At 34.8% G+C, this 23,033-nt stretch overlaps 3 protein-coding genes across 5 annotated transcripts in view; 1 reads left to right on the top strand and 2 right to left on the bottom strand.

The window, feature by feature from the left end:
* Positions 1 to 1,669, bottom strand: part of LOC113493242 — a 34,058-nt gene extending 32,389 nt beyond the window's left edge. Inside the window, exon 1 of the mRNA XM_026871115.1 lies at positions 1,250 to 1,669. Coding sequence (XP_026726916.1) covers positions 1,250 to 1,306 — 57 coding nt within the window. The 5' untranslated portion in view covers positions 1,307 to 1,669. The remainder of the gene's footprint in view (positions 1 to 1,249) is intronic.
* A 1,544-nt stretch (positions 1,670 to 3,213) lies between these two features.
* LOC113493245 (trypsin-5-like) lies at positions 3,214 to 12,464 on the top strand. 3 transcript variants are annotated; one of them, XM_026871119.1, is made up of 7 exons: positions 3,214 to 3,489; positions 6,109 to 6,393; positions 8,305 to 8,395; positions 8,881 to 8,985; positions 9,660 to 9,785; positions 10,861 to 10,994; positions 11,415 to 12,464. In XM_026871119.1, exons 2-7 carry the CDS (start codon positions 6,209 to 6,211, stop codon positions 11,518 to 11,520), a joined length of 747 nt encoding a protein of 248 aa, XP_026726920.1. In that variant the 5' UTR covers positions 3,214 to 3,489; positions 6,109 to 6,208; the 3' UTR covers positions 11,521 to 12,464. The 3 variants fall into 3 exon arrangements, with proteins under 3 accessions (XP_026726920.1, XP_026726921.1, XP_026726919.1); XM_026871120.1 differs by lacking the exon at positions 3,214 to 3,489 and adding an exon at positions 3,795 to 5,255; XM_026871118.1 differs by lacking the exon at positions 3,214 to 3,489 and adding an exon at positions 3,795 to 5,117.
* A 41-nt stretch (positions 12,465 to 12,505) lies between these two features.
* LOC113493244 (chymotrypsin-1-like) lies at positions 12,506 to 16,362 on the bottom strand. Its single transcript, XM_026871117.1, has 4 exons — positions 14,877 to 16,362; positions 14,405 to 14,634; positions 13,181 to 13,356; positions 12,506 to 12,909 (listed from the first exon to the last, which is right to left on the bottom strand). The coding sequence occupies exons 1-4, from the start codon at positions 15,154 to 15,156 to the stop codon at positions 12,708 to 12,710; spliced, it is 888 nt and encodes a 295-aa protein (XP_026726918.1). The 5' UTR covers positions 15,157 to 16,362; the 3' UTR covers positions 12,506 to 12,707.
* Positions 16,363 to 23,033: the final 6,671 nt, after the last annotated feature.

Raw genomic sequence — 23,033 nt, forward strand, 5'->3', positions numbered from 1 at the left:
TGTAGAACGAAATCTAGAAGTTTTTATAAGTTTGGATTTATTTAATTTACTAGAATGATTTTACTTTAAAATTCATGTTTTAAAATGAAAAAAAGACTGAATACGTAATGTTTAAATTGTTTTAGTCTAAGTCGAATAACATTACCTTGAAACTAACTGGCAAATGTTAAAAGTGCCGCAATATCACGGTAGTAGTAGATCTGTGCCTTGCACTTGTTTTTACCTATTTGGTAAATTAACCTTGGACAAAGGTCATGCAAAAAAATATTAGAACCAAAATTATTATCAAAAAAATGTTTTTCATTATACGACCTCTTTGCTATTTATGGCGCAATACATTTCAATTATCGTTTTAAATTTAGAATCCTTTAAAAAAAATGTTTTCTTTTATTCGGCCATCTTCATTACTCCTGTCATAAAATCCCGACATAACCTAAAAAGGAATTATTCCGAATAGTTCAATTTGCATCAAAATACTGGTCATTAAAGTCTAACTGCTATCATAACAGAAGGAACATTACTAACAAAGGTACCAAGATAATACTGTGGCTAATGTCAAAGTTTAACTTGTTTGTGTTCAGTAGTTTAAGATGGTACTTAAGACAGTTGTATTTGGACCCCTGGTAAATGAGGCGCATGCAGAGCAATCGTGTTGATATTAACCCCTGGGTGAACCCACCGAAGTTAGGGGTGGCGAATATTATGTACTGTTGTTAATTTCACTTTGAGGAAAGACAAATGTGATTGTTCGTCACGTGCTCATTACATTAGATAGGCCTTATTTGATTATTATAAAAGGACGTTTGTTAATTGATATACGTGTGTAGGAATGTATTAAATGATAAAAAGAATTAAGATAAATTATTCGGCTAATTTCGAAAAAAAACTTCGTTGGTATAATATTTTTGTTCCTATACGTATAAAAAAACACATTTTTATATTATAATACCTAAAACTTTCTTTTCTTTCACATTTAATTACAATTCGAAATAAATTGGAATGTATCTGCACCTTTATCGTACATCATAAAAGCACTGTATTAATTAAATGACTTCATCAAGATAAAAGCCTTTCATTTATTTACGGCAGAAAGTATTAAAGTACCGTTACTCAAATACCGAAGTATATTAGCAACGCGTAACGTCTTAAATATTTTGACTGTGGTGTTGAACTTTCAAACTAAGTAATGCAAGTAAAACTCACAAATAATACAAAGTTATAACAAAAGGAAGTGAATAGTGATTCTTACCGCTCGTCCTTGGACGGAGGCAAACAGTGCCAACAACGCGACCGAACACCACAACATTACGTGGTCGAACACTTAGACCCGCGTAGCCGTAGCGACCGACTGTAGCCGTCGCTCGCCGTAGCGTGACTGCCGCAAGCTACGATTCCGCTACGAGTCTACGGCTGTCGCGTGCCGCGCGCCTTACGACCTCTATGCTTGGACCTTCGTAGTACATTATGTAAACAAAGTATTTGACAATAACATAGAAGTAACGATCGACCTTTTTTGTTTACACTCGACTGTCTATTTGTAGTGAAACAAGGTCAAGGACACTTATCAATAATTAAAATCTTTGATGTCATGTTCGAGATTACACTTTCATTTCTTCAAGTGACACTCTGTCGTCAATTCAAACGAACGAGTGTCTAAAATAAAGTAATATTGAAGAAGTATTACCAAACGATGACTCTATGGTGTATTTAGTAAATTAACTCGATAAATTTTATGTTCATATTATTATTCATAGCCTGACTCTTTTACGAAATAAAGATTATAATCCATGACTTATGACCTTCATGTGCTTATACATGAATAATAGCTTGACATTTAAGACACTAATCCAATTTATAAAACCCGTTGGGTAAAACATGACTCTTTCTCTTTTAGTCTAGTATTATAATACATTTAGTTAACTGACAAATATTAAATTTTTATGTTTAAGCATTGTGTTAGTAGATAATTTAATGGCGGTCATAAAACTATCTCTAAACTCATCAACAACTATCTTGCGGGACTAGGAAGTTACCTCATAAAAGCATTTTATGTGCACCCTGTATACAAAACGACGCATTATAACAACACCATTCACAGCATGTATAACGCACTTACAAAAAAAGGTAAGGAAAAAAGGGCTCATGAAAAAACACCTCGAAATATATAAAATAAGGTGTCAAATTGATGTCAATCAATTGGTTTGGTAGGTTGGTTGTAGGTACAAAACTTATTATAACAACACCAGGTATAAGCAATAACAATTCTTTTTTACCGTCCAGATATAAGAGCCGAAGGAATGCCTAACACGAAACAAGTATTAAATCAAAAAGTTTCTTCTGTAATTTGATTATTTATCGTCAAACGTAACAAACTCCAAAACCAAGTAATTACAAATAAATTCAATTTCACTTGCTGGTTTCGCAGATTAAACCAAGAAAATTAATATTTCGAAAGGTTTTAAATTCTGTAATAGAATCTTAATATTAAATTTGAAAGTTGTTTGATCGTTGGACTGTATAATACAAATACATATAAATTCCTTGAGACCGGTAAAAAGTTTATGAGAACTCCCTTTTCGCTGCAGGGTTAATTCCAAAAGTTAGCGGTTTTCCTTTTCAAAATTAAAAAAGAACTTTAAGCCACGCCTTACTTCCAGTTACAAAAAAAAACGTTAAAGTAAACATTTTATATTTAAAATATCTCATTTAATATCTTTTAAAAGGTACACGAATAATATTTTGTAGTAAAAAGTTGTAATTGCTTTAAAAACTTGAACATCAGACCAACCTGGACAAAGTTGCCGATTTAATTTGCGATAATTGACCAATTAAACTATAATTAGACCGTCTTCGTAATAGTATATTTTCCTAAATCACTAGGTTTCTAACACGGAATTTATGTAAGAAATAGACACTAAAATAGTTCAACAGACAATTTATTCATAACTATTACTATAAATAAGAATGTGAGTTTGTTAGTTCGGCACTTTACCGACTTTAATAAGCAGATAAATGGGTAAATATCACCAATCTGAAGCTAGTTTAAACGTGAGTCATAATAATTCAATTTTATTCCAGTATAATATCTTGTCGAATTTTCTCCATTATTACAGCACCTTTTTCGTCTAATATTAATTAAACCTTTCCATTGTACACGAAAGAGGTTCATTTTATATATTCGGTTCATTGGATAGTAAAAACCCAAAACTAAAAACTAATAAAAACTTAATAAACTGCCAAACGTGAAACAAAGGCGTACCTACCGTCACTTGTTTTATCAAATGAAAATGTTATCAAAAGCCGTGAATAAAACATCAACAGTGTAACTGCACGTAAAGTTTTTTAATTAATCCTCTGACTCTTGTACAAACAGAACACCTACGTGCCAGGATGAAACAATTTTAATTACAATTGCCTTAAATATTCGTCAAAACCCCAAAACATTTAGATGAAACCAATTATGTAGCGGGTTTTCAAGGAATTTTACAGGTTTTTAAATTAAATTCTAACTCGACCGGGGTCGTGGTGATAGCAAATTCGATCTAGTTTTAGACTTGGTACTGTTGTCTGTGAGTTAATTCGTTAATTTGGTCATTTTTAATGACTAGAATATTTGTGTAGTACATTGAAGAGATTTGACGTTCTAATCGAGGAACGAATCGAATTTTTAATCCTAATTGAGTAACTAAATATCCTAAAAGAAAATATATAAACAAAAGTATTTTCTCAAGTACACGTATATTTTTAGCATTAGAAACCTATGTAAAATTTATGTAAATACATGTTGACACACATCTCACACACACATACATATATCCCTCGCGTTGCTAGAGTCCGCATCATTCGACACAGGAAGCCGACACTCGTCAGTCCGTCTATCGGTTTTCCAACGACGCTACATCACGAACTGTCACAAAGCTATGTAAGTTAAGATTTATTTATTTTCGGGATCAAGGTTACTTTTGAGGCTACTTCACTTCGAAATGGTTTCGTATTGTGTTTCGAGAGCACATTACAACTTAATTTTGTTTTGATTACACTCTACACCACTCAGGCTTTCTGTCAAGATTTGAAGCTGTTGTTTTTAAGAAATCGAGTTGTTTTGCTTACAAAAAACAACTGTTTTTATCACTAAAAATGACTTGCAACAAATATATTGAATACCAAAATGATGCAAATAACTGGAGTACGACAAATAATCTTTCTGTTCCTGGCTCGTTTTCTCATAAACGAAGTCACTTAGACAGGGATGCTACGACTTCCGTTCGGCTCACCTCTTCAACTCGCACTTCCGGGTTCAGGTAAAAGAGTGGAGTTGCCGAAACTGTTTTTCCTCGGCTCCAAAACGAGTGGCGCGGTAAATCCTGTGAGTTTCTTCAGACACGTGACAAGCATGCAAATGGACGCTAATGTAGGGAACCAGTCAACCAAGACTTTTATTGTTCATTTCACAAACTCGTTCCTCACAAAATATTCTGCGTACAACAACGAATTCCGTGTGTAATAATGGAATATATATTCTAATGCTCGTGTTGCTTGGAATTCTAATAAAGACTTACCTTTAAATCAACACATTTGCCGGATTTTTTCACACTACCCTAATTTGTGTACTGATGGCAGATATTTTAGCCGGCACGCGTCCTGTTTATTCAGCTTAAAAGCTACCTGCTTTTTGCAAATAATAACGTAAAGAGCAGTACGTTAATAAATGAAGAGTCATGATTGGAATTCAAAACCGTTCATATATTTTCACAGTATGGTTTACCATTCCAGTACACAGTAAAATAAAAAAGAAGAAATATTTCAGCGCAGTGTGTTGGTAGGTAAAATTTTACGAAACTCATTCGCTGTTTTACGAAAGCGGTAATAACTCGGTATCGGCTATTCGGTTCCACGAACTATGATTGCGAATTTTACTCACAAATACGAGTACCTACCTACTCTTTATCGGTTTGTTGCCATTCTCTCTTTGTTTATCGTTGTTCCCGGCTTTATTACTTGACTTTCGAGACTCCGCGCTAACAAGCATCGCACTTGAAAATATTTTCCATTATGCAGGACCCGCGGCCGGTTTCGAATTAACTTTTATACTATTCACACTGAAGCGAGATGATTGTGTGAGTACTCACGGAATTTCCGTCTTCATGGGACAGTGTTTGCATGGCTGAGTCCACGATTGGAATTTTAAATTACTTAAAATATTACCAAGGCAAAGCGCTCTAGGAATGAATTTATTAAAGTATCTGTTCGATACAGTAAGTACCTACTTTGTTAGGGCTTTGGAACATTTTACTTGTGTTTTTTCTTAATAAGTTTTTGGTAATAGGTGTACAGAGACGTGATTACTTAGCTAATTGTATTTTATGAATGTAGGCCCGGTTTTACGCGTTCGGCGTGTGTATAATTACTGAGGCTTTTATTTATGCCTCTCCTAAATTCGTGTCGACTACAAATAGGTAACATTTGCTACATATGTATTTACCTCCCCTGTTTTTTAGAATACTGTCTAATAAAATGAGAGAAGCCTCACCTAAATCAGTTTACTAGTTCTCACGTGCCTCGAATACGTAATGAGAGAAGGAATGCAAACGCCGCCATTTTTTTCTACACGTACTTTATTTATAGCCCCGATAACTTACGTCTACAGACATTATTTAGTTTAGTGGAGTGTGTCTGAATAAAAATAAACTTATTTTCATCTTAGAATGTTCAAAAAGATTGATTACCCGAGAGCGCTGTTATTCACAGTTCATTAGGCTTATTACCAACTAATATAAAACCTTGTAGCTATGTTCATTCATTCCTATTTACTGCTGTCAGTAAAGTCCTTGGTAAAGCGCATTAATAACAGCTAACATTTACTAAACGAAGAGAGAAAAACAAAAAAGAATCGTAATTACAGCTTGTGGGAGCCAACCACCACCTCTTCCTCCTACTTATAGTAAGACTGTTTAAGTTGTGGAAGTGTGATAGAGCTCTACACTGTGTAATGCTCTATCTCGCTCCCACACATACAAGTCTTACTATGCAGGTGATAATGAGTTCCTTGTCTGCTTTCTACAAACTTTGCCTGATTTAAAAGCACTAATGGGAAACCTTTTATTTCAGATTCCATGTAACATATTCACTGATTGTTCTCCACGTTGCTTCGTACTCTTACTTGCCTAAAAATGAGGTGCCAGCGTATTCTTATGGGAGTAGGAACTCCATGCACAAGTACCACGCGACTCTTATCGACATACCATTCCACGTGTTGATAGTGTATAACAATTTGTACTGTTCTGGGGCCCTTTTGAGGAGTAAGATAGTGGTGACGGCTGCCAGCTGCCTCCTCAGTGATAAGATAAGGAGGCCCGTTGTGAAGGTCGGGGCTGACAGTATTACGGGTACCGGGTGAGCTTTTTAATTGTATTTAGTAAAAATTTTAAACTTTAAGAGTAAGTGCTGGTAAGGTTTGGTATAAAACACGGTCTGTGCTAGTGTAATGGTATCATTTAATTAGTACAAGTATTTGTAAGACTATTTCAATAAAGTTCTTCTATTGGTTCGCAAACACATTTCTGTTGTAAGTGCAGTCTAATGAGATTTTCTCTATGAGATGGCCTCTATAAAGATCTATTTAGTTTCAATGTAGGAGGTTATAGTTACCTGCTTAATGACGCGTAGGTGATGTTCAATACGCTTCCCACGACGTATCGGATTGTGCTGTGTGGGACTAACCATATTAAACATAAACATTATAAACCTATACTGCCTGATAGTTACATTTTGTAGGCTTTATGTAATTAATTCTTCTTTATTATAAGATTCAAAAAGGTTGATTAAAGGAGTATTAAATACCCTGGTTCTCCAAGCTATTCATCAGTATTAGTAACCATTATTTAATAACAGTCACTTGCACCGCCTGGCGCGCTGCAGTTTTTAATTAAAAGCTTTCAATTTCGCAAGTCATCAACCTCGCTAGTGTTAATGCACAACGTTCTCCTGGCGCTTACCATTCACCTAACTTGCTAGACAAGTAGACACATTAACAATATTAACGTTAATAAAACGTTTGCTTGTATACAGGTGTAGAACAAATTATTCCTCAACGGTGTGAAAATTCGGTACTTGAATTTCTCATATACAATTACATAGTTACTGTAGAAGAGAGCTGTTTAATAATACAGCCTCATTTGATTACCTGTTTGCTGTATAGTTTGTTGCATTGTTCCTTCTTCACAGCTTCAGCAGTTAGAAAGCGGTGAAGAATAGGTAATGCGGGATGCTGTTTTTTTTTATTTGCATATATCTAAATATATCTAAAATAGAGTAACTCATAGTGGTTTCTTAGGTTTACACGAATGTTAGACATTGAAATGAAACTACTTTTACGGATTTTATCGCGGTTTAATTTTAGATTTTAGTTCCCGACGTTTCGAAACCTTTGCAGGTATCATGGTCACGGGCAGACTGAGATGGCGTTCGTCTTGACAGAAGATGTTGCTCATTCTACCTTCATAATTTTGATTAATTATTTGTGGTCTGCCCTACGCAGTATGAGTGCGCCCGTGAACATGATACCTGCAAAGGTTTCGAAACGTCGGGAACTAAAATCTAAAATTAAACCGCGATAAAATCCGTAAAAGTAATTTCATTTCAAAGAGTAACTCATTCTCAAATAATGGATTTAGGTATTTGATGACTAAATTATTGTATATTTAATTTTTATTATTGTAAATTATTGTATAGGCTGAAGTAAACATACATATGCTTAGTATTATACCATGTTTGCCTGAATTGCAAATATACATAATGTATCAGGCACTGTAAATAGTCCGAATGACGACACGACTACGATATTTTAGAGTTACGTTGAATGCCGAATTGCCGTAAATACAGTATCCACAATAATTGTAAAGTAGTATATTGGCTATTCGCTGAATTAACATTATGATCTATTTCACTGTTTATTCGTCAAATAGTGTGTATACCTACAACATTGCCCATATTCTTAAGAGATGATTTTTCCGAGAATATCTATTATAATTTAATTAAAAAAAAAAAAATTAGAAGCAATTTTTAAAGTGAGGATTGTATGGAAAGTGGATTAATCAGAGTTTATGATGAAAATTAAAAAAGTCTTATAGTTAGATACTGCGTTATAAGGTTGTCAACCTATTCAAGGAAAGCACAAAGCTATATCTTCGACTTATATCCAATGTTCCCTATCGCTCAACAGTTTATTTATTCAACTTTAAATTAGAATAACATTTTTTTTCGAATCACCACCCAGTATTGTTACACTATTTTCTATTATTTCAGACAAATAATTCCAGTCGTTGAGATAAAAATACACGAATATTACAAATATTTGAACAGAATAGATAATGACATAGCTCTGTTAGTGCTGAAGGTAAGTTCATCGACTTAATTTAATTACTAGACCGTGTTACCTAGGATTAACGTTTTCATGTTTATGTGTACCTCATAGTACCTTGGTGAGCAATAAATGTAGAACTTAAAGAGGTGAGATTTCGTGTAAATTTTGAGAAGAATTAGAACTTCATTGTTCAAAAATAATATTCACCCGTGTCAAAATTCATTAAAAAATCTAAATCTTCGGTCTATTAAAATATATCGGAAATATTCACATACGCGAACAGTTGCATATAGTAGTTGAACGGTAGTATACCTAGTCAGAAATTAAGATTTACTCACGTTACTGTGTGCCCACATTTTATTCCCAGTTTCGTGATCCTTCTGACAAACGACTCCTGGTCCAAGTAATTTAAGTCTTGTGTCGTTAACGTTAAGTTTCACAAACATTCAAGTCAACACACAATATAGTTTTATGAAGTATCTCTTAATTTAGATAAAGTCAGTAATTTGCCGTTTCAGGAAGACGTGGAATTCAATGATTTTGTGAAGAAAGCGATTATTGTAGAGCCAGAAGTGGCGCTGCGGCCCGGTACCGCCATCGACATCTCCGGCTGGGGAAGTACGGTGAGATATACTTAGAAACTACTACAAATTAGACTTTGACAGAAATATAATCAATAATTCTTCCATGCAGGATTTAATTCTTGTTTCGCGTAGAGTTCCACAAATATTCACAAACACAAACAGACTCTGGACAAGCATTGATCACATAAATGCTAGTCCGTCGCGGGTGACCCCGCAACACGTCGAGATCAGTGGGTTTGGAGATACAAATAGGATATACAAATAGAGGCCTTTGACTTGCGGTGGGTTAAGAAACAAGAAAAAAGTTATATAATATGTTAATTATACTTGAAAATTGAAATGGGAATAGGTGTTTGGTTTTAACTTTTGCAAAAGAGTCACTAATGCATTACATAACCAGATAAATACATTACCCTCCGCGCATCAAGTAGAGTAAAATATACTATTTTCACGCTGCTAACGCCATCTATGCTATTTCCCGATAAATGTGAACACAAGTATCTTCCATATCGCCGCCACATCGAATGTAGAGTTTAATTCGTGGAGTCTGATGTCTTCAACTTTAGATAGATGGCGTGTTTGTGGAATCACTCTCATAATTATATTCTTAGGAGGAAAAAATGTTACTTCAAGCGATACGACGTTAATATACTTCGCAGACAACCAACTTTTACATTATTTTCGTTATTTAAAGTTGCTTTAATATATTTCAGAATTTACCCCAAGGTTACGCGAACCAGTTAATATGGACGGAAATGATAGTCATCGATAAAACAGAATGTGCTAAGTACTACAAGAATCTATTGAGTCCGTCGAATTTCTGCGCAAAATACTTACCGGTACGATTGTGGTGTTTAGGTTAATTTCGAGCAGGCGAGAAAAATTGCGTGAGGGTCAACACATTGCCGGGGTGATAATATAGCTTATTTGATAGATTACCGCGATACTCCGCAATGTATTGCAAATCGTATGATATTTCTCGCCTAGTCTAAACGAGCGATTAATTTTATACCTGGATTCGTAGAAAACATACCAGCATGGCGTGATTTTCACAAGATTACAATAACTAGGATTATCCTAAGCCGATAGCAACGAAGGCCCTTATCATTCCCCTAAGTAAAGACAAAAGCTGCTGCATCACGAATACACTTCAGAAATGCGAGAAATGGTCTCCACACATAGGTTAAAGGTCCGCAAGGGATTTCAAATTTGTCAATCAAATTTCAGAGTTATGTGTTTGATACAAGGTTTATATTCAAATTCTCGGTGATCAGCCTCCAAGCACCGCAGCATCATTATCTCTGGCATTGAAATGTGCACTTTATTTCGATCAAATAACGTTTAAAATTAGAAGTCCTCTGCTGTTTCGTCTACCAGTGCGCGTAGGCCATGAAGCGCCAACCGCGCGACGAACAAAACAAGCGGATCCTGGCTGCAGGCCAAGATAACTCGGACGTCGAGGGTGACGGAAACAAATTAACATCGCAATTGCTAATATTGCACAGCTTATGTATACCTAATAATTCATTTACTTTTAACATGTAGGTATACTCTGAAATACGCTATTGAAACCATTTATATCCTCAATTATATACTAGTGATGATCAGCGGTTCTCAGTCTTCAATAATAAATAATGAAAACAAAAATATTTTTATAAAGATGTGAGCCAACGAGTGACTGAATGATTAACTATTTAATATCAATTAGAACTCAACTAGAAGTTTATGCGTAACAAATCAATCACGTTATACTACCCTTTTAAATAAACAGATTTCAAAATACATAGCTAAAGGTATTGTTTGCCCCCATAATTTAAATTCATCCTTCCCATTGCGGTCTTAAACCTCCATCGATCAAGGAGGCTCGCGTGTCTTACCTTCGGATACGGTTCCTAACCTTATTAATGTTCTCAGGAGCGTCGTTTGAGTGACAGCGGCGGCCCGGCTGTGTATAACAGAGAACTGCTCGTTGGCATCCTATCCTTCGGAGGAATAAGTAGCGAGGAACCCTTCGTCGCTATATTAACTAATATGTCTTACTTCCACAGGTTCGTATATATTTGGTAATAATAAGTACCAGATCAGTATTATAAAACTTGATGATTTCGGGTCCGTTAAGAAGAATATAAAAAAGAAAGCAAATATGGGAGTATTTTCGCAGACTTCTGAAAATTAAAGCCTTGAAACTGGCTACATGTTCGATTTTATCTACAGCTATTAGAAAATAATTCAGACAATACTTAAAGCGTATTTTCCCAGTTAGTTTGGATTTTTTTACTGCATGATAATCCATCAAAAATTAAAGATTGTGTCTTGTATGGCACATGTTACAATCTTAAAATTTTGATCATTCATCTATTCAATACCAGAATCATAGCTGAAGAATTTAGTAGTAGGCTAATGTTATTTAAAAAAATAACTTAAATTATTGTTTAATTGTTTTTAATAGCCATTGTCTTTTTTCTCAGGTGGATGCTACTTAATACAAAAAGATTTCAGGAGCAGTATTGTGTGCCTCGTGCCGACAGTTCATACTCTATGCAAAGTAATGAGGAGGCTTCTGAATCTACGTGATGACGATATATGTGGAATTAAGTATTCAAGACAAGTAGGCATTCATAGGACATGTCTTGGGGATCTCAAAGTTGAACAGCAATCGCCGAAGTTCTGCTAAACTTTTTTCTTGACCCAATTTCTTATATACAAGGATTGAGGGGTCAGATAAATGTGTTTATTTTTTCGTAAATAAGACCGCAAGTCCGCGCACAGACTTAATGATTTGACGGCCTTGAATCGAATCTGGAAAATTCATCTAAAAATAAAAATTATGATGATGTGAATTAACAATTTATTTTTATCATTAGGTCTTTATAAATGAGTTTTAGTATAGTTAGTCTCCATCAAAATATGAAGAAATCTACTATATCAAATAAGAGAAAAAGTCCTAATGATTTTTTAACACCTCCTTTCGTTGATAATGGAGAGGTTTCTTCGCTTTGTATCTATTTCGTCCACAAGCCACTACTAGCAATAACCTGTAACTGAGTTTCCGAATCGTATTTTACATCATAAATTCTCTTAAAATAAAAGTCATGTATGATCTGGTCTCGTGCTCTGCGAATCAATCATAAAGATACCTTTTTTTTTAATAATCCTTCCATTATTCTTGATAACACACCATTTTGAACGCCGAAGTAGTATGATATATAATATGCAATCTGCTGCTCACCATCGTGTTTTATGTTGACATCATGTTCTTATTTTTATACCAACTGCCACGAACAACTGCACCACGAACAAAACCCAACGCAAAAATAAATTGTACTATATAGGGATTTAAGTTAAGAGCTATACCCCTATATGGTCAGGTATGACACCAGTTCTTAACCATCGTTTTCCGGACCCTTATTTTGAAATAAAACCTTAGATTAAATGTATATTTTCCTAACAGAAGCCATAAACCTGAGCAATGAAATAGCTCTATTAACTTGTTTTAAAAAGTTGTGCGCACTTGGGCTATGAAGCTTGTTGCATCCGTTCTTCTCCACATTAAATCTTTAAGGAAACCGTGTGAATAAGTGAAAAGACATACTACATACAGTGTAATTATTGGCTTTCATAAAATGTTTTACGTGTATTAAAAATAATAAACAACATTTTTATATTTATTGTTAGTTTTGTTCTCAGGCGGGTGTTATTTTTATTTCACATCATAAGGATTTCATAAGAAGGCCATCGTTCTCCTAAAGATACTTTGTGCTCTATAAGGAATTTGTATCACTATCATTCAACAATACTTTTTGGAGATGATCTTTTTCATATTGTTCTGCTTGACAAAACTCCTCAATGAACTGGTAAACTTTGGCCTTGATCCATTTTCTCATATACCAGAGATTTGTGTACACACTCGGTTTATCCACCTTTGCGCAACCATCGCCATGAGAGGTTAATCCTACTAAAGAACTGAAATGAAAAAGCAAACTGTAAATAATTTCAGTATTAAATTTAATGGTCAGAAAACCGTTGTTAAACGACCGAGATCGATCAACTGAGAAAAAACTACTTAAATCTGCAACATATCTAAGAAAGGCGAAAAACTATCAGAGTTTAGAAGTTCTGTTCTCAGAACATCTACACTTATTGTAGCCTTTTCAGCTTCAATTTCAGAGGTTAGTGTCAAAATTTCTGGTCTCTGCCCTAAACAGACAAGTACTGTGAACATTTTGTTACATACCCGCGCCACAGCACACCACCTCCAGAGTCACCCCTGCAGGTGTCACGTTTGCCAAATCCGTACAGGCAGAACATGTCCTCGGAAAGCTTCAGGTCGTGTAGTCTGCTACACTGCTCGATCGGCACATATGTCAAATGTGTCATCATTAGACTCGATTCTGACACTGAACCGTGATACTAAAACAGGATTATTAAAGTGTGGGTTATCACCAGTTCTTTAATAAGACTGTTGCACATGTGAGCGCTAAATGGCGTACTACGCTGCGTAGAGACTTCCTCAATAACCACAGTCTTACTTTCAAAGTGGTGGTGAGCCTAAAGATTAGCAATTCTCATGAGATCGATTTGCCATGCAAGACTTAATTAGCAAGCTAGACAAAGAAACCCTTCAAAGAAGTTTTTGTTTTACAAGGTCTCGCAAAACTGTTGACGAAAGTTGTTAGTTCCAAACATACAGAAATACGAACAAACTTTTCGTCAATAAACAACTTTTATACAAGGTATGAGACAAAAACTGAAACAATTCTGAAAACATCGAGGGGTTTTTTCCTTGGTTCTCAGTAGAAATGAAATTACTCGCAAAATAATATTTTGGCTCAGTTATATTTCCCTATATCACTTCAACAGAATGTCGATATCCGAATAACCCTGTATGGCTCTAAACTTTCCGTTGACTTCCAGGAAAGCGACTGTAGTAATTTCCTTAGTTACAGCATACATTTCCTGAACCTGCAAACCTTATTGCATAGTCGCACGATCGTTACTGCATCAGTCAAATGTTATTTGATTTTTTTTTTCATTGCACGAGACAAATTCCCTAAAAAGTTTTGCGGATTTTATCGCTTATAGCTTAAATTACCGCAACATTGTAATATGTGTGTTATTTGCAAAATTCTTGGTATTTCTTGTGTAGATTGCTTGCAAGGCTTTAAAAGATTGCAGTATACCTACTATATAAATTATTCTACTGGCAGATTGATAAACCATAATAAAGCTAATATATAAATCAATTTAGAGGTTATTTCGAATATCCATTTCCCAAGCCATCCTGCTGCTGCAGTATGTTGTTAGCGAGGTGATCAATGCCCGAAACTTCCCTACACGGAAGAAGACTGTTCTTAGCAGTGAGAAGTTTATCCCCTATTAAGGCCCACGATAGTTAATTATAATAAAATTAAATAAAATTAATAATAAAATTAAGTATGTCAAAAAAATAGTAAATTACGTTCGTCAAACCCCAACCGGTAACGATGAAATTCTTTTGACTAACGTCCATCCATTTGCTATGTTTGACTAGTACCGCCTTCTTAGCCAGCTTTCCAAACCTAATTGGTTTCTTCAGAAATAAAATCGCTATATCTTTCTCAAATGGGATTTCTTTGTCATAATCTTCGTGCGTTGCAAATGATCTTATCTCATGTCGTTTTGCGTTGAAATCGTAAATGTATTTGGAACCTGTAAATTTAATTAACGATTAAGTTGAGTTTCATGTAGTTATAAATTGCAATACATTCGTGCCAGCTGTATGTACAAAATTGTGAGTAATATAGTGTGTAAAAGAAACTATGCAAAATCTTAAAAAATCATTCTAATGAATGAGATGTAAAACTAATAATTCATGGTGGAAGTGGTGATGAAAGAGCTACAACCGTAAGTAATATCGCTCGCTTACAAAATCCAATCTATTCAAAACTCACCTATTTGTACAACCATTTCATCAATGTCCTTATTACCATCAAAACAGTGTGCTGATGTCAACACAGCCCAGCTGTTTAAGATGGCGCCGCCACAAAGAGACCCCAAATTAAAGAATTGCACCGCAAAGGGGTACTGCTCCAAATCCACCTCTTTCCCACCAACAATTTTTGGACCGAACTCCTTGTTTTTCAATCTATGCTTAGTTTCAACATGTACTATATTTAGGTATACAAAGATACATGTAATAAGGAGTGTTATGCTACGACATTTAGCTTGCATTATTACTGGACGTAATAATGCAATAATTACGCGTAATCAGTCGGTATGTAATGAAAGCAAGGGAAATAAGAATTAGAAATCGTTTGTGCATTTTATGACACACATTACGATGATTAATTAAATTGGTTTATTGAGGCAGATATTCACAAAACGTGTAAGACTCCAAAACGACGACAGTAGAACTCTACCAAACACAAACAGTGCATAAAATTAATATTGTAAACAAAGAAAAAACATCTTACAATATGAGAAGACAATAGGATTTAACAAGAGCTCGTTTGAAGTTAGTTTATCGCTCTTTCTTACTAGAAGCAGCTGCGGCTTGCGACTAATCCCTCACTCTCTAACAAGACAGGGTAAAGTTGTGCATGGAACTATGGTAGACTAAGTGCGAGATCTAGTTTTTGGAAAAAGGGAAAGCAGCCCCTTGTTTTAGATACACAGAGTTAGTTTTACTATAATCTAACGATAGCTAAGCTATTTTATTTTTGTCTTTAAATTAGCTTTTAGATTTTGAACTACTATTTCTCTTGTAAAGTGCTAGCAAAAACTGCCTGAAAACCGGGCGTTAAAGCTCTAAATGGATTGCAACGACGCTTGAAGATAAGTGAAGTAGTAGAGTGATATGGACGCCGTCGCACATTGTTCCCACTATTTTCTATTCGTTTTTTTGTTAGTCAAGTTTTCTTAGCAAGAAATACCAAACGGGGTCTAACAACCTAAAAGGAGCAAGACGGCACTAACACATGTTCCTGTATTAAATAAGTGTAGTTTTATGATTTATTGGAAGTAATATTGCTGTCTCGACGACATAAAACCCCAAAATTATTTACTAATATTGAAGAAAGTTTTGGGCAAGGTAACGACACGGCACGGAATAGTCTCAAGACCCGGGCCGCGGCATCGGCAGGGCGCCCCGCGACGCGCTCAGTCGCCCATCGCCGGTCGCCGAAAGCGCCGCGCGCGGCTCCCCCACGCACTAAACATAACCTAAAACGGCCTACTGAAACAAACATCAATCATACTAATTAACATATAACGTAATCATAAGTTTAAACTATATTCTAAACGTATAACAATATGTGATGTGATATAAGAGTTTATTTCCCTCGGTGTAAGTCACAATTTTGGCAAAAGAAATAGGGCGACCAAATCAAAACAAAGGTGTATATCGATTGTGTGTATGCGGTTGTTTTAAAGCGGTTAGGTATGTACTAGTGTGTGGCTTTTTAAATTTAATTATGGGTTTAAGTTATTGAGCAAAGCGAATTGAATGCCAGAAAAATGTAAATAAATCTTTTCATAATATAACACCTGTTTGAGTTTTGTTATTAATATTTTATGACAAATCAAAGATGAATACATAAAAAACAGTCAATTCATGAATATATGAAAACAGTATTATTTAAACAACTTTATTTTTAAGACTAGTTAATCACACATACCAACATACAACACACGAACGTAATTTGGAATCAACAAGGAAGCTACGTATTTAAAATATTTTTAACTAAAATATAATTGTAACGCCTAGCCCACGCCCCGACGAGATTCAACCAAGAAGTACAATCAGACAACCGTCTCCGTCTCCAATAAAAGTCTGTCAGTCTAGCACTTGAAAGGTGCACTTACACTAAAATCGCTTTAAACTTAGTTTCAAACTTAGTTACTGCACAACTCGCAATGGTCTTAAAATATTGTTCCAGAGTCTGAGGTTCACATTTTCATTTGATAAATAATAAATAAGGAAACTTGGGCGTCCGACGTTGACCTACTTATTATAAAAACATGGTTATATACATATACATGTAGGTACCTACGGACACGTTTTGAGCGGAAAAGTATTGTCAGTGAAATGTAGCAACAATAGTTGATGAACACAATCAGATTATCTGAATACCCCAATATAATAAAAGGAATATGCGATATAATGAAATATCCCAAAAGTTTTATAATTATGTTAACTGTATGTAATAGTATTTTGATCCTAAAACAATTATCGTTTTTAATTTCATTTGTTTATTGTTTTAGCTTTTGTTACTGGCTATACTTTAGTACATAATAACCTAAGATAAATGAATTCTAAAACGTTTCTTTGAATACCAAGGAGGATTTGTAATTGCTTTTAATCTACATTAGAAATTAGTCTACCTGGAAAACCATTTATTTATTGAGCCTGCCTGAACAATTTAGTGAAACGAAATGAAACTTTAATATCCAATTAATTTTGTTATAGTAATTATCTGCCGTTACCAAGCGAACAAAATAATTCTAACAATCTTCAGTAATTAAAACAGGGTTAATTCTGAGTGTTAAAATAATAAGTTTCATGTTAAGAATTTCAACGAAGCTGAACAGTTGATAAGTTTTCTTAAGATTTTTGCGGCTACGTATAGGATGCCTCAGACAAAACCAGCCAAGTGCAAGTTGGGATCGCGATCCTGAAGTCCAGTATAAATAGGCTAAAAAAATTGTGATAATACTGGTCACCTATCAAACTTCGGACTGTTATACTAAATATGAATTTGCCTTAATATTTATTTTTAATCACTGTAGTAGCAACAGAAATACAAGTAGCGGAGTCTTAGTAAGAGGCTTGTTTCAAATTTAACTAAATTTACACAAAAATGAAACAATGTCACATCACATTAGCAGTACAAAAGGAAAACATTAGTACAGGAATGATATTCCATTACAAGTAACGTGACTTTGACTTGGGACAAAAATGTAACTTGTCTACGCAGGCACGGCGACAACCTTAAAATTCTCCTGAATTCCTACCTTTACGTTAATATTAAATATCGTTACCGAGAACATTCGCAATGGAATAACCCTAGAACAAGACCTGAAGGTTTCGATGCAATGTGTATGCGAGTAGCCGAGGTGGGAAACCTTTGAATAATTCAAGAGCAGTAGTTAATGCATGTAAGGCCACGCCACACGTGAGCCTAGCATTCTTGCTTCATATCCTTTAATACTAGGTACATACTAAGATAAATATAAAACTGTTATATTGGACTGTTCTCCCGTAACTGTTATTTATGCTTTTATCAGTGTTTACAACCCCTGGGAGACGCAGGACGTCTTATAAAGCGGAAAATCTTTTGTTCCGAGCATTGTTTTCTTTATGCGTTTTGTTTTATGAGAAATAAGATATTTTCTGCTGACGGTTAAGTTCAATTTCTAAGTTGTATTTAAGGTTATATATTTTCTTCTCCATACCCTATTTGCAGTATTTTGGTTGATTCAAAGATGCAAAGTCATTCAGTCACAACAAGTCAGTGTTATTTCATTCTTTTCTTAAATCATCTAACTATTTACTATCTATTTACTACTAACTAGTAGGTATTTTGAGAGCAGAGATATTTGAAAATTGTATTAATACAAGTAAACATGACAGTTTGATTGCAAAAAAAGTGATTAAATAACCATCCGTCCTCTCTCCACAATCAACTGTCACAATAATTCCATATGATATACGTAATTAAATGAAACCCACATAAGTATGCAAACCAGCTTATATTCTTAATACGTTCAATCATCTGCAGTACCTAATCAATCACAATTAACATTTAACACAATCACAGTCACACACACAAGTTCATTATTCATCAAGTTATAACTACATTATTCCGTTGTTATTATAACAATGAGCAAGACAATAAGACGATATTGTTGACTGACATCAAATGTAGGGTACAAGTTGGTATTGAGTTGTAAAGTCGAGTGAACTACGCATCTGTAAAGTAGCGAGAGGGACCCAATCACCCGCTTATAATCGTGTTACTCGCCGCTTTACGTCCACGCGTAAGGGCTGAACGGATCCCAACAATGGCGGCTACAGCCACGCCACGAGTAAAACGTTTCTCGTGACCACCTAAATAAATAGCGAAGGAAAATAAATGTGACTCGTTGACGTAATATCTTTATATCGTTATTTAATTCGTTAGCAAATATTTTTTGTATACTGTTTAAGAGTATTTTCCATTTATTGTTTATTTTAATTGATAAGTAAGTAGGTACATGATTTTTAAAATAACATGTCATTTTGGATTTTTTGTTTGAACATGTTTCTATATTTTTGTGAAGGCGATAAATAAGGTTGTTACACAAATTAAAAGTCGACATTTACCGTATAAAAGAGTAGATACCATGAAGAGGATTATTAGATATAGAATAACATACAAAAAATAAAGACAGTTTCAAGTACTCATCACTCGTTGGAATATTCTGCGTACAATTAGAAGTACTGGTTTCATTAACTACGCCAACGTACTGCTTTGGCTTTGCAGTCCCAAATACATTATATGAAAGTGGTTCCCACTATGTTTCTACCAACATTAATGAGATTTGCAAACTACATTTTCCATTCCCCAAAAATATCATGACATCTACTGTATGGACTAAAGAAATAGTCAGTACTTCAGGGAAAAAAAATATATCCCATCATAAAATTTCTGATAAAAAATACCGTCATAAATTTTTGAATGACAACCCTATAGAGTGACGCGTTGTTCACCAGTGGCAAATCAATTGTGCGAATATTGTTTCGATAAACGACGTGTTTATTCTGCAATTTTTACGCTACTCCATTACGTTAGATAATCGTAAGCGCTTCATGTGATGTAATATGTTTTTCTTTCATAAATTGCCTCCATAACAGGACTGATTTTATTACCAATAGGTACAAAAGAACTAATAAAAGATTCTTCATGTGATTGATTTTTTTATAAAGAAAATAGGTGACGGTGTTGTTCTACCCACAAACACTGTTGATCATGGATTGTTTTAAACATTAAACGCCTGTTTAATCCTAATTGGACCTTAAGGATTAAATTCCCACCACAATTAAGAAAATTATAGCTTACTTCAGAATGAAATGTTAAATAATTAAAATGGATATCAAGAGAACATCACAAAGAGAAATTTGGAACCGCTTCAATATCTCTGAAACGAGGAACTGCACCGAAATCTGGAATGTTACCAAATGCACACATAAAAGAGAAATGTCTACCAAAGTGTGAGGCGCTGTAGACTTAAAACAAAGACGTGTTTCTTTGGAGTGAAAACAAAATGCCTGTACCGCGGCACTGACCTTTACCCACATACGTATGACGAATCATATATGCAGTATCACAATACTTTCACTGCCACTAAGTGAATCTTCCTTTGTTTTTAATTTCAGCCATGTCAATGCACTCAATACGTATTCACTCTCTCGCTCACTCTACTCTCATACCTACAATAATGCTACACGCAAACCTTCCAAAATTCAATTTATCTTTAACGTAGCCGAATGAACATCACGCGATTTTTGTGCATAATCAAATTAATACGCGTTCTCGTTCCAAGGCCATCTTTACCAATAATGCGCCAAATCCAGATGCTTTAACGTAAATACCAATATTAAATAAGTATGACATTCCTCTGACAACAGTACTTATACTTATCCATTTGCTTCCGTTTAATCGGACGACTTATCTGATTTGATAAGAAATACCTTCTATCTTTTCTTCCCTGATCGAGAGTTCAAATAATCCTAGTTGATTACACGATACCGAGCTGTTCAATTTGTAAAAGAATAAGAAATTATTACAAGTGTTCGAATTATATAGAATCACATTTCGGTAAAAACAAAACATGTTGTCTGGAGATGTCCTTTATTTTTGTCGGTAAACAGACACATACGAAAATTCGTTTAGAAGAAAAGCGAGCAAATTTTCTCGTTTCTCAATAACTTTTCAAATGTATGACATTTAAGTCAAGTACAGCTACAAGTGACAACCTTGGTTGTACGTATATTTGCCGGCCAGTCGACCTCCGGCCGATAGCCACCGGTGACCGATCAGAACGACAAATAGCATAAGAATGAGGGCAAGCTCAGCAGCTATGCAATTTATGCATTTATACAAATATTCTTAACATAACATATGACATTTTTGTCCTTTAATGTGTCAAGGTGCGCGGGAATATTACATATGGATCGTAATAACATATCTTTAGTATACCATAAGACAGAACTACATAAATGTTGTAATTTATTAAGAAATCTTGCACAAAATATGTTTTAGCTCCTTATAAGTACGGTGATGAAAATGTTGTTCAAATAAAGTTCCTGAACATAATGCGTACCGGTGGCTAAACGGACCGTGGTCGCTTTCAATAAACTGAGAATGGGTTTAGTTACCTACAATCACAAGACAACGTATCCCCAGATCTTAAATCTTCTTTTCCCATAAAACCGAAATAAATTAAGAAGGATTTCGCATACTTCTTTAACGATCTAAATCATCACGTTCCGTTCCTGTGAACGCAAACGACGTAACTGAAGAATTTGCAAAAATACTTGTGTTTCTGCAACGTGACCAAAAACAAAGAAATTGTGTGAGAGTTTTTTTGGAAAGATAATTGGAGTACTGAATACTTTTTTGTGTCACGCCAGCTTCGTAGCAAGACAATGAAAATGTGAAGTTTATTTTTGTCAATATGTATTAAAACAACAGTGTACGGGCTTTTGACGAAATTTGCAGCACTATAAAAGTACTCTTTTTGTAGTAAACTTCCTAGATTAAAGGGTCTGGATAAAAACTCAGTTTAAATTTACAACCTCAGTTTAATTTCGGAACCTAAACTTTGACCCCCTCTCCAAATTTTAGGCTGACGATATAAGACCGAGATTTTTTTAATATTTGAACTAACACATATGATAGAAAATTTTATATGGACTATGGCCAACTCCTAAAGTAATGTCACGATTAAACAACCATAATTGGACCGTCAGCTTAATTCCTTGAAATAGTCTCACGAAACGCGAGTAAATATTTTATTAAATGCTTTGTAGTAAACTAAGGATAAAAAACATATTTTGTTAACTGTTATCGTCACATACTCTTAACGTTACAATTTCCCTATATACCAATAATGTATCGATAAGAAATAATGAACGCAAGGAAATATTGTAAAAACTTACCCATAAAAAATCATCATAAAGTATCTCAGAACAAACTATCCTCGGGGAAGACTAAGAAGGTTAAAGATGAAGCGGAAACGGTCCATCAAATTACTTATGAATGATGCAAGATTCAAACAAAATGAAATGATAACAATATTTAGGTAACACGCAATCTTCATCGATGAGTCGGTCTAATGATTTAATTAGTACAGCAATAATTGGGGGCTCAGAATACCGTAATAATTTCCACTGGCTAAATAGTACTGACTTAAAAAAAACAACTACCCAAAGAATTGACTATCTCTAAAAAAGACTAAATCTGAGCTCACTAATGAACATGTTGTCCACTCATAGCACTTTGTTGACGGAAGATAAAGCTTCATTCTGCAAGCAAAACAACACATGACCAATGCGCTTACTATGTGCTCAAAGACTAGAACTGTCCCCACTGAGCAAGCGAGAAGCCACTATTCACAGTGCAATGCTCTCGCTTACTCAATTACACCTGTCTTGTTTTAAGAGCTTGTAGTACTAGCATGGGCATTCCTTGTTTTTTCTTCCAATCGTACGTACTGCCAAATTGAATACGTATCAATGGCAGTTTCTATAACGTAATGAGTACGTCGAACGAGACAATTACACTATTGTTATACTTACGTAAGGGCAGGAGTTTTCCATCAATACAAAAAGTTCTCAACTGACTACCTAAGTAGTTACTTTGTAGTTTCTGCGATAGATTGTAGCCCTTCGATAAATCGCTAGATAATTTTATCTGACCTACTAACTCGAGATACCTTTGTCGACGTACCCGCCGTTTTAATCTAAACGCTATGACCGCAATTGCTAAGTACCAGGGAGATTGATACAATGACAGATGCACAAAGTATGGCTCTCGCTGTGTTTTCCCAGGAAATCTTGCGGATTC

The sequence above is a fragment of the Trichoplusia ni genome, chromosome 4 (genome assembly GCF_003590095.1).
Source record: "Trichoplusia ni isolate ovarian cell line Hi5 chromosome 4, tn1, whole genome shotgun sequence".
In the NCBI taxonomy this organism is placed as follows: domain Eukaryota; kingdom Metazoa; phylum Arthropoda; class Insecta; order Lepidoptera; family Noctuidae; genus Trichoplusia; species Trichoplusia ni.